This window comes from Natrix helvetica (assembly GCF_964273705.1).
Source record: "Natrix helvetica genome assembly, chromosome: 1".
NCBI classification, from domain to species: Eukaryota; Metazoa; Chordata; class Lepidosauria; order Squamata; family Natricidae; genus Natrix; species Natrix helvetica.
Genome location: NC_138548.1, coordinates 55,151,831 through 55,164,238, shown reverse-complemented (window position 1 = coordinate 55,164,238; position 12,408 = coordinate 55,151,831). Strand labels below are relative to the sequence as shown.

Sequence of the window (12,408 nt, the reverse complement as noted above, 5' to 3'; positions counted from 1 at the left end):
AGGAGTTAAGGGCTCATGCTCCGCAGCACGGAGAACTTCCCCAGATCAAGGGCAAACCGCATCTGCATCCGCAAGAGAGGGAGGGTTTGCTCCCTTGCAAAGGCAGGGCCAGGCTGTTTATTTATTTATTTTATTTCTTAGATTTTTAGACCGCCCCTCTCCCAAAAAGGGACTCGGGGCGGTGTACAGTCAATACAAATAAAACCAGTCATAATAATAAAATACATTTAAGATACATTTGGAGGGGGAGATAGGCTGTACTAAGAAATAAATATAATCTAATCCTAAAAACATCACTATTAAAACCCCAAACCCAATTAAAAATGTTAATTTTCCAAACCTTCTTTCCCTCCCCAACCACGGGGGGAAAACTAATTCCCTTTCCGATATATTGGATACAACTGTCACCTACCCCGCCTCCACCTGCAACTGAGCCTAACTGTAGGACACTAACTACGGGAAAGGCAGAAACGGATACGAAATTAATCCCGGACGCGGCTACTATTCTGCCCCCCCCCTTTCTTTTTTTTTTCTTTTTTTTTTGCAAACCAAGCCTAGTCTGGAACAATAGAGTGGCTGTGCGCCATCGGCCTTTCCCCTCCCGCCAACAGAAGCCCTGCGGGTACAGGGTGACAGCGTGGAATTCTGCTGGGCTCCAACCAGCCGCGCAGACGCTCTGCGTGTCCCTATTCCGAACCCTCCCGTGGGTGGCTGGAGGCCGGAGGGGGGGGGGAGTTTGTCACGTGCCTGTCTAGTCCAGGGGCCCCGTCTAGCGGCGTTAATTCCTTGTGTCCGGAGGACGCCGTGGCTATCCTAGGCCGCCCTCCACGCAGAGCTCGGCTGTTGCCAAAGCAGCCAAAAATCAGAACTTAAGCGGGCTGGGATTTGCCTCCCCGTTTTGGGTTTTTTTTTTTCCGCCTCCTTATCCTCCTGCTTCGTTTGTCAAAGCGACGTCGGGGCAAAGGAGGCCCCCGTTGCTTTTGGGGCTTGAAAACAAAGCGACCTTAACCAGCTCCGGGCATTTTAGCGGGTCTCGGAAGAGATCGCGCGACCAGCTGGGGCTCGACCTCACCGCTCTTGCTAGGGAGGGAAGGCGGAAGGCAGAAGGCAGAAATCCCATCCAAGATTGAATTTCGTTTTTATAAAGGGCATCTTTCTTTCTCTCTCTCTCTCTCTCTCTCTCCCTTCTCCCCCCCCCCCCCCCGGCAATCGGTCTCTTCCAAAATGGAGGACAAGAGCGAGCGTGTTTGGGGAAACTAGGTGTAGCTACTGCGGGAGGAAGGAATGCGCAGTTTGGATGAAGGGGAGGCTTTTTTGACACGGCGCCAGCTTCCTCCGAAAGGTCGCAATGGGCATGCAAATGAGCGGCACGGCTGCTGCATCGCCCACTTGGCAACGCCTCAATCGGAGACATGCGCATTTGAGTTTGGCTCGCACAGCTACAGCCGCCGAGAGCTCTGGAAAACACCCGAGTTGTGCAAGAGTACAACCATCAATCACAGTTCTTACCCCTTCTATGAAATACAATTTTATCCTTTCTGAAAATGTGCCCTCGGGGACTCTAGTAGCTGTTTCGATTTGCTTTCCGCCTACTTTTTTTTTTTTTTTTGCATCTGCGCTTTTGGGCCGATTTCTGCCTTTTGGTTGAGTGCCTTCAGTAAGAAGATGCGAAGACTCCCCAGGGGTTCCTAAGAGCCAAAAAGGGGGCGGGGTGCAGATGTACAAGTTGAATCTGCAGCCTAATATCCTTGCGTCGCTCGCGGAGAGCAGCCCGTGCAGTCGGTAAAATTGGTCTTGACCCATCTAGTTACAAGCACGTAATCTCTCCCTCCCTCTTTTTATTGGACGTGTGTGGCGGGAAGGGGGATTTTGGCTTGGAATTCTTTTTTGACTTGGTTATAAACAGATACGAACCGACCCCGTGCCTTGTGAAGGGTGTCCAATCTAGAAGTCAAAGTACGGAGCCCTCCCGTGATGGATATTTATCCAAAGCCTTCCTGGAAAGCAGACTTGCAACAAAAGCAAATCAGCTGTGATCAGCTGTGACACCCCCCCCCCACTCCCTTTCCCATCCCATCCGCTAGGCTTGTAGCAATTCTTGGCCAGGGAAGATAGGAGGGAGCTTCTTTTGACTTAATACAACTTAGTATTTCGAGGATTCCCGTCTTTCCCCCACAGAACCTTATTACATTTTTTTATCCTGCCTTTATTCATTTAATAAGGGGATGAACATAACCTAATCCTCACAACAAGCCTGTGAAGTGCTTTGGGCAGACCCAACTGGCCCAAAGTCACCCAGCAGGCTTTCATGCCTAAAATTGGACTAGAACCCAGTCTCCTGGTTTTTAGCCTGGCACCTTTATCCACTACTAGACCAAAACTGCCTTTTAACATTTTAATGCTTTCCCATGAACCTAATAGCCAGCCTTGATGACTTGGATACCAAGATAATGAAAGGCAACCGCTGCTTATTTGATTGGAGAGATGTAGCTTTAAGTTTCAGGCTGCAATGGGAGAATTGTGGCTCAGAGCCAAAGAGGAAGCTGTGTTGCTGTTGAAACTTTGACAGTCAGCATAATAGCGACAAAGCCAGTCTTCTAATTCAAAGCAACAGGATGTGTCACTTTGGCACAGAGAAAAAGTTTACCGAGGCCTAATATAAACATCTATCTTGTGAACCAAGGGAGGGGGCAGGACATAAAGATAGCCAGTCAAGACTCTGTTGCTAATTGCTATTTTCATGCAATTTAGTCACCAACTTAAAATGGAAACATTTTTTTCCTTTAAAACAAAAGGCAGAAGAAGGAACCTTAAAAGTAGTTTTGGAAATCGTGGGGCAAGCTAATGTTTATAAGAACTTCATCTGCAGCTAAACATGTTTCACTCAAGGGGTTGCTTTGTTTTACTTTTTGCTTTAGGGAGAATCACTAAGGCCACACCTCCTGAACCACCACCTCCTGCAGAAGGGGGGATTAGCCCTTCCCTCTTTACTGCAGAGTTGGGCTTTTCAGGAACTCCCTAGCTCAGGAATTTCTGCCACTTTTTAAAAAATGTTTTCCTAGTGTATATGTACATCTTGTATGTCAAAAATCTTAAAGCACTGTAGCTTGTAGCAAGAGATAAAATGTTTAAAAATAATTTTGGTCTTTTTAAAAAAAACTTGCAAAATGGGAAGAAAACATTACAGAGCAAATAACAGAATTTCATAGAAAGAGTAGAGCAGAGAATAGGTCATATTGATGCTGCCATCTGTATGTAATGTTTAAAAAGCTTCAGCAATCATTTAAAAGGTTCATTCATTGTGACTAGCTCCTTAATGGATCAGAGGAAATGGAAAAAGTCACATGGTTACAGAAAATCTTCATACAACAAATGTTGTCTAATTATAGTTAATTTTAATTTGTAGCAGTGATTCAATGCATTGCAATCTTCTTTCTCACATATGCCCAGTCTCTTGACAATTTTCTTGTCAACAGAAGCAAGATGATGGAGGGATAAACCAGATTATTTTGAAAAATAGTTATAAATAGGGAAATCTACACGTTAAGGATATTTGTAGAACATTTGCTATAATGCACTTAATTATATATTTACATCAAAAGTATTTCTTGTGTGAAGTAATGAACAGTAAGAATTGAAAGGGATTTTGAAAATTGTCTGATCCATTATCTACCTTCACAATACAAGCATAAAGCTTAAAGTCTGATGCACGTTTGCTGAGAAATAACATCAATGGGGGCTTATTCCTAAGAGGCAAATTGAGGATGGCATTATTACATTGCTTGTATTGCCTCCTGGGCTACTCTTTTATTCTGTAAATTCCAATAAAATAGAATCAGTATGGACTGATGCCATCTTAAAGAACTTTATTTTAAAAACAAAAAATGTGTATTGTACATGTATTCATTCCAAACTGCAGCCTGTATTATGGTATTGACAAGCAAATCTCAAAATAGTGAAGATACTCTGCTGTTGAAATCCAGATGCATAGCACAACCCTAACAAACATAGCTTTATTTATACTCCCATCCTGAATAGAAACCGTAGTACTCACACCAAATACAAGCCCAAAGGCCAAGAGGGCTGTTTTAAAATGCCTCCTCCCATCTGTTTTTCAATGGGCCAAATGTGTAAATGCTACTGGCTGCTGGTAACCTGTAGTACAATGGACTGAGGCCACCTCTTCATTCATACTACAAAAGCATTGAAACATCAACAATGTGCTGTTTGTTTGCATTTCCAGCCAGAGGGGCCTGTGTGTTGATTCTCCCAGTTGATCTGATCAAGTAGCAGGCATTTTACCACACCCAGATCTCATGAAAATGCAAATGTCACTTCTGTAAATGTAATAAAAAAAAAACAATTGCATCCAACCACTGCCAGGAGGAATACAGTTCCATCTAATCGATCTGCAATTAGTAACTATTTTAGGGGGTGGAGGAGGAAACCATTGACATTCTATACCTGCATGTGTAAGGAAATCAATCTTTTTAAGATGAAAAGTTGTGTATTAAAACACATGCTGCTTTAACCTGACCCTCTCTAATCTCCCTCCCCAAATAAGATTTGGTTGTTATTAATTGCAAAAGTCATTGGATGCTCCCTTACACAATGTAATCTTAAATATGCTCACTAGGACATAGATGTAAAACTGAACATAGATTTAGTGTCAAACAAATATTTATAGTCTTATAGTTACATGTTTTTGTATGAAAAAGACCTTAACAAATTGCAATCCAATTTAGTGCCTGTTTCTTCAGAAGTAATTTCTAACATGTCATGGGGCTTACTCCAGAGAAGCATACATGACTGCAGACTTGAACAGCAAATGAAGATAAATCCTACTCCATACATTTGGGACTGTTTCTGAATAAACCTAGGGAGGATGTTATCTCCCTGTGCATCTCTTTTTTAAAAGCCTCTATATAACAAAATCCTTACAGCTGTAGAATTAAAAGGGGAAATGACAGGGAGAGAGAGACAGAACAAGAAAATGCTTAGTCAGCAGCTGTCCTGTAATATTAAAAGGTGAAATGTAAGTAGGCACAGTGCCAGTGTCTAGATAAGCTCAATGTGTGTGTACAAATGGCACAGAATAAGTGTGTGTACAAATGGCACAGAATAAGTTAAAGACCTGTGACAGAATTAAGGGTATTCAAAAAGGTCAGCACATTTTGTCCTTTCTGTTGTTTATGCACTGGGCAAAAAAAAAAAAAACCTTACTCAGGAACTATTAATATCAATTGAATTTATTACAATTTACTAAGCTCCAAGGCACATTACAGTGTTCTGTTAACTACAGAAATGTATAAAGGACAAACAGAGCATGTTTTCCATTTACAGCAATTTTGCTCTAGTGTTAAAAAGCTTCCGTGCATCAATAAAGCCAAAACAAAAACAATTAACAAAACAAAAACATGATTTAAATTTCTCAGATCAATAGGAAAAAAATGAAACTTTTTACAAAGTTGCAACAAAAAGTCTCTCCTATATTACCCTACCATGTTGCAAAAGAATAAAAAGAAATAAAAACAGGAAAGAAAAGAAAAAGTGAAATACTAACATTCTGGGGCTGTAAAACATAAGCTGTCACCATTTTTGTAGCATTCTTTTAGGCATGACACTGGCCCTGGCAAACAAAAAGGGATATTTTCTTTTTTCTTTTAGAGAAGTGCATACATTTACAAAAATACACACCAGCAGCAGGTAATTGCTAAAGGTTATTTAACCATGTACCTAGCCAACACACTGTCAAGGAAATGAGAAACAGGTATTATATGGTGACCAAACAATATTATATTCTGTTTTAACAAAACAAAACAAAAAAGAACAGCTCTATCCTTCAAGTCAAGAAGGGTACATACCTTTGTTTCAAAATATAGAAACGTACGACGAAAATAAGATCTATACATAAGACTAAACTTTTTGTAGTATTGTCCCATGTGTTTTGAATATTCACAATTCTACATCTTCAGATGGCTGAACAGCATTGGATTTGCTCTTTTGATTTCAAGGGTCTCTCTCCTTTTTCACTTTCACATCCCCAGCTAAAATGGTCGCAATTTCCCCCTGCATAAATGCCCAAGGTACATTGGAACCTACTAAAGGGCATTTCTCTCCACTGGGGCAATAGACTTCACCAGTTGCCCCCTGAGCCTTGATACTCTCCCGAGAACAAGGGAAGCAGAACTTGTGACTGGGCACCGAAGGGCATTGCACAAAGTGTGTGTCTTCCAAGCGTTCGTGGCAAATGGTGCAGCACAGGGGTCCGCTATTGGCCATGGGCGAGTCTGGAATGTTTTGGGGGTGCACTTGGTCCATGCCAGGGTGGGTGTTGGGGGGTGGAGGAGCTACTTGCAAGTTCAGATCCCCATTGCGGGAAGCCAGGCGACGTTGGCCTGGCACAGAGGCAGGGGACACTGGGCTGCTGCTGTTTCTCCGGGTTGAGGTGGTTGAGTGCACAGAACTGCCATCCTTGGGTGAATGGGCATTGCCCAGGGTATCAGCCACTGACATCAGTGCAGCCATGGGCGACTGTCCATTCTGTGGGGCTGATTCAGGTGGGGTGGTCCGGTTGGAATGAGGTCCCAAGGGTGGTGGAGGTGGTGGCACGCCACCAAAGCCACCTGCAGTCATGGTAAGCTTGAGTGCCTCACTCTGGCTAGCCATCCACTGCTGTCGCTGCTGCTCATCACTCAACTTGAGGCTGCCCTCTGATGCGGAGTCCGATGGCTCTGGAGAGGCCTTCCTCTTGCGCATTCCACCACTGCTGCCTGCACTGCTACTTCCCCCACCAGGCCCACGGCTAGAGGCTGGCCCACCTGACCCCGCACTAGAGGAGGAGGTAGGGACCCGGGGTAATGTGATAAGAGTAGTGGGGAGCATCGGGCAGGAAGCATCAAGGTAGGGCTGGGGTAGCATATCAGCACCCACCATCTCTTTGAAGAAGCGCACTGACTCAGGCAGGAGGTCACCCAGGAGACGCCAATCCCCTGAGCCATGCTTCTTCTCATATTCGAGGTACTTGAAGCCTGAGGAGAGCCCACGGCCGAAGTCTTTCATGCAGTCTTGGTACATTTGCTTGGCCACACCTGAGGCACTGGAAAACACTGTGCCAGAGCCACTAGGATATTCAATGAACAGCTTTAGCTCATAGTCCAGTCCAGGCTTAGAGACAGCATCAAAGGCGAAGATGCGGCCCAGCAGTGCATGGTCCTTCTTGAATCGCACTTCATAGGGTGTGCAACCAGCCAAGGTCAGCAGGGTTTCACGTACCAGCTTTGGCTTGCTGGCCCACTCCTCAGCACGGTTGCGGAGGCTCTCGCTCAGCTCTGCCAGTGCCTCAGCATTGCGCTGCTTCTCCTTTAGCTCCCGCTCTTGATCCCCGCTGCTTGACACAGAGCCCGGCCTCTTCCCACACGGGTCCCCTGAGGAAGAAGTTGAGGACGAGGAGGAAGAGGAGGAAGAGGAGGAGGAAGCTGGGGGGCCTCGCGGAGGGGGCAGTGCCACCCCAGAAGTGGCCGGCCCATTGAGCAGCGTCTGGGGCAAGAGGTTGGGTGGCACATTGAGCTGGGCCCCGCTGCTGCCAGAAGGGAGACCACTCACCAGCCCACCGTGAGCTCCTCGCCTGGAGGATGAGGAGGAAGAAGAGTTCGGGCTCTGACGATTCAGCTCCGGCGGCCCGTCATCCGGCGCTTTGGGGAAGCCATTGGGTCCTCCCAGGCCGTTGGGGAGCCGGCCCCCATGGCTTCCACTCAGGCTGCCTGGAGGTGGCGGCGGCGGGTACTCAAAGCGGCCTCGTTGCTCGCTAAGCCCGTAGCGCTCTAGGCCCGAGGGTGCTTTCGAGGAGGCGGCGTCCACATGGTTAAGCCCCTGAACGGCAGCCGCTGCCGCCGCCGCTGCGGCCACCGCCGCTTCTTTGGCCGACAGCGCGACGGCTTTGACGCCCACCGGAGGCGGCGGTCCTGGCGAGCGGCCGTCCTGGAAGCAGCCATGAGCCCGCTTGAGCTGCCGAGCGGTCTCGATGACAAACTCGATGCGGTCGGCTCCTTCGTAGTTGACGCAGCCTCGGCAGACGGGCTCGCTGAAATCCCAAATCATGGCCCAGGGCATGCGGGGCAGGTCGCACAGGTAGCAGGACTGCCGCCGCGAGGACGACACCTGCGCCGCCGACATGGCTACCCGGCGAAGGGGCTCTTCTCGGACCCCGGTCGTTGCCTCCTCCTCCTCCTGCCACCCTGAGGGGAATCTCCCAGGCTTCCTTCTTCCTTGACCGCCTTTTACCTGGCCGGACGGGAAGCTCTTGCAAGGGTCCTCGAGCGAGGGCCGGGTGGGGGGAGGGCTGAGTCCCCCGGCCGCTTCTTCAGCCACTTCCCGGCAGTTTTTCCGACGGCGCCTGTAAGTAGCGGCTGTCCTTCCCCCTCCCTTCGCCTCTCCTCCTCCTCCTCCTCCTCTGGCGGTGTAGGATGCGGGAGGGAGAGGTGGTGAGGGAAAAGGCACGGAGGAGGAGGAGGAGGAGGAAGGCGGGGGGCTAAGAGGAGTCTGCTACCTGCTGCTTGACCCAAGCGGACCCCTTTCCCAACGGCGTGGAGAGACGGGTGGAAGGAGAGAGGGGGAGGAGGACACCCCACACAACGGCGCGCGGGCGCTCGGACCGCTCCGGGAAGTGGGTGCGCCTCAGGTTGGCGGCGGCGGCATCATGACAAGCAGCAGGGCCGCCGGGTCGACTCACATCCTCGAGAGCCCCTCGGCATGCGGCTGTGGGGAAAGCCCGAGAGTCACTCTGGACGGCTGCTGCTGCCGAGTCTTCCAAGCACCGCTCTGCCCCTCCTCGCACGGCGCTCCATCCGCTTCTCGGCTACTCAGTTCAGATGGCACCTGGGTGGAGCGCTCACGTCACGGCGGGGCGCTTGCTCGCGCGCGCGCTCTCTCTCTCCCTCCCCGTTTCCCTCCCCTGCTTTTGCTTGTTCCCCTTTCTCGCACTGACTGAGTGACCGACTCACCAGCTTCTTCTCCCCCCCCCCCTTTCCTCTGGATGGAAGGAGGGGAGAGCCCACTTGTTCCACGGCTACTGCGCAGGCTCGGCACTCCGCCTATTTCCTCCTTCCCCTTCCCCCCCTCCCCCTCATGTGTACAACAGCTGAAGCGAGGCGGGCTGCTTCTTGGAAACCAAGGAGACTCTCTCTCTCTCTCTCTCTCCCTCACGCACACACGCACACACACACACACACACACAGCTGAAGCGAGGCGAGCTTCTTGGAAACCAAGGAGATCCTCTCTCCCTCTCTCTCTTACAGACACACACACACACACACACACACACACACACACACACAGCTGAAGCGAGGCGAGCTTCTTGGAAACCAAGGAGATCCTCTCTCCCTCTCTCTCTTACAGACACACACACACACACACCCCTGAAGCGAGGCGAGCTGCTTCTTGGAAACCAAGGATATTCTCTCTCTCTCTCTCTCTCTCTCTCTCTCACACACACACACACACACACACACACACACACACACAACCCCCCCCCCCCTCTCTCTCTGACATGCAGCCTGGAGGCTATGTTTGGAAAATTAAACGCTGGGTTTCTCCCTCCCACTCCTTTATGGCAGTTTTCCCCAAAGCAAACAGGCAGCCAGAAAAGCACATGCGGAAGATGATTGCGCGTTCCTGGCCGAGTTTTCTGCTTACAAACGTATCGGGTTTGTGTGTGTAAAGGGGCGGGAGAGAGAGATGATTTGGTGTAAAAAAAAATCCCCCTTTCCGTTTTAGAGAACCGCAGCAGCGATCTTTTTTTAATCGCTAGCAATGACAGATTAAATATGGGGCTTTTTTTTTTTTTTTTTGCAAACTTCTCTTTGATGGCCCCAAATTATATTAATGACTGGGTGGGATTTTGCGAGGCCATTTATATGCAATACTTAACAAACCTTTTAGGTCACAACCTCCTCATATTTTGCAAAGCTTGCGTTCCCTTATGGTAAAAGGTTAGTGTCCTGTGTAGGTGTCTACTGAGCATAGTGAGAGATAAATGAATTTCATTCAGGATCTAAGGCTGCAAAGAACTTGTCCCTGAGGGATCTGTCGGTACCTCCTCCCCCAAACTCTCAGCTGCAAGTCAGTAACCGGGTTGCTTTTTTTTTTTTTTTTTTTTTTGCTTTGAAGTAACTGCTCTGCGCTTTCTATCCCCAAGAGAAAGATAGCTATACCCCAGCATCGCTTGGAGGGGGTCTTTTGCAGCCGCCTGGAAGTTTAGCTCCCTTGGATCAAGAGAAGAGGGGCCGACTGCTTGGAATCCGGCTTCACAGCCCTGCCGTCCTTCCCTCCCCCTGCCTCCAAAGCCCGATTTGCTGCCTAGCTGGCGGTGCACTCGGGTTGCAAAGGGACCAGCTTGCGAGGCGTCCCTGGGCAGGCAGATGCAGGTTGCGTCACCGGCTTGCTCCAGCCCTTTGCCGAGTAATGAACTGTCCTGGGTGAGTCAACATTCCCCAGAGTGAGGAAACGGTGCTGCCCGCGGAGAAATTGTAGCATATTATGGATGGGTTGGGCTTCACAACCCGTGTCTTGGCAATAATATTTGCTCGGCGCTTTCCTTCGATGCCAGGCGAGAAGGGAAACGAATTCAGAAAAAGGGCACCTGTTTCACTCGGAATGCAAAGGTAGGGTTGCACCTTGGTACCCCTATGTCAGGGGTATCCAAACTTGGGAACTTTAAGACTTGTGGACTTCAACTCCCAGAATTCCCCAGCCAGCCATGCTGGCTGGGGAATTCTGGGAGTTGAAGTCCACAAGTCTTAAAGTTCCCAAGTTTGGACACCCCTGCCCTATGTAAATCCAAAATCAACACCTCAGCCAGCACCAGCCTTGAAAAAAAATACATTTCACGGGTATTTTCAGATGGCGTCTCCTAGGATAGGAACATTTAGATCTTCCTGATACATTTAGGAGTTTCGATTTAATGCAGTAATGCAAAACCAAAAGGAGCCCTGGCCAAATGAGTATCCAAAGGCTGACATAAACACAGCTGGGAGACAAGAGGCTAAGGATTATGGGAGTTGCAGCATAGTTTGCAGGAGGTTGAATTAAACCTTTAGTTTTAAAAAGCCCATTTTCACAGGAAAACCCCTCTTACTGCATTCAGTTCTGGTCGCCACGATGTAAAAAAGATGTGGAGACTCTAGAAAGAGTGCAGAGAAGAGTGCAGAGAAGAGCAACAAAGATGATTAGGGGACTGGAGACTAAAACATATGAAGAACGGTTGCAGGAACTGGATATGTCTATTTTAATGAAAAGAAGGACTAGGGGAGACATGATAGCAGTGTTCCAATATCTCAGGGGTTGCCACAAAGAAGAAGGAGTCAAACTATTCTCCAAGGTACCTGAGGGTAGAACAAGAAGCAATGGGTAGAAACTAATCAAGGAGAGAAGCAACTTAGAACTGAGGAGAAATTTCCTGACAGAACAATTAATCAGTGGAACAGCTTGCCTCCAGAAGTTGTGAATGCCCCAACACTGGAAGTCTTTAAGAAGATGTTGGATAGCCATTTGTCTGGAAAGGTATAGGGTTTCCTGCCTAGGCAGGGGGTTGGACTAGAACACCTCCAAGGTCCCTTCCAACTCTACTATTGTATTGTATTGTATTGTAATTCCATGGTACATGCTCAAGATTGCAGTCCTAATCTGATTTGCTCCAGGCATCAGACATGGCAATTGTGCAAACCATACCAACACCCCATACTCAAACAGGAATTATTAAATTAACCGAAATTTCTGGCTTCCCAAGGCTCAGAAGCAAGCTGCATTGGACACAGAGCTAAGCTAAATACGTTTTCGTGTGAATCCACAATTCCAAGGATTCTGCAGGCAAGTCAGGGTTGAGTTGACACAATGAAGTTTGTTTTAACCTAGTATACAGTAGGTAGTCCTTCAGTTACAACCCTAATTGAGCCCATAATTTGTGCTGCTAAGTGAAACATTGCGAGTTTTCTCCATTTTACAACTTTTATTTTGCCACAGTTAAGTGAATCATTGCATTTGTTAAGTTAGTAATATGGTTGTTAAGTGAACCTAGATCCCCCATTGACTTGGCTTGTCAGAAGACCAAAGGGAATGACATGACTCTGGGACATTGCAGCCATCACAATTATGAGTCAGTTGCTAAGTGTCTGAATTTTGATCACATGACCACAGGAATGCTGCAATGGTCATAAGTGAAAAACAGTCTTAAGTCATTTTTTTCAGTGCCCTTGTAACTTCAAACAGTCATTAAATGAACAAGGGCTACCTGTATCTCCTGTCAACCAGTTGTGGCTAAATTCCCAAATCCTGGTTTAAAAAACATGCTTTGGAACATTTTGTGAACACAGCGTAAGATTTAAATAAGTTGGAATGGGAGAATGCCTAACT

The 12,408-nt window shown here is 47.8% G+C and overlaps 1 protein-coding gene across 1 annotated transcript; it reads right to left on the bottom strand.

Annotated features, from left to right (window-relative positions):
• Positions 1-3,851: 3,851 nt before the first annotated feature.
• Positions 3,852-8,988, bottom strand: IRF2BPL (interferon regulatory factor 2 binding protein like). Its single transcript, XM_081944159.1, has one exon. The coding sequence runs from the start codon at positions 8,173-8,175 to the stop codon at positions 6,010-6,012; it is 2,166 nt and encodes a 721-aa protein (XP_081800285.1). The 5' UTR covers positions 8,176-8,988; the 3' UTR covers positions 3,852-6,009.
• Between the last annotated feature and the right edge of the window lie 3,420 nt (positions 8,989-12,408).

Excerpts from the sequence above, each read along its gene's own strand:
- IRF2BPL (XM_081944159.1), bottom strand. The coding sequence starts at position 8,175 with ATGTCGGCGGCGCAGGTGTCGTCCTCGCGGCGGCAGTCCTGCTACCTG.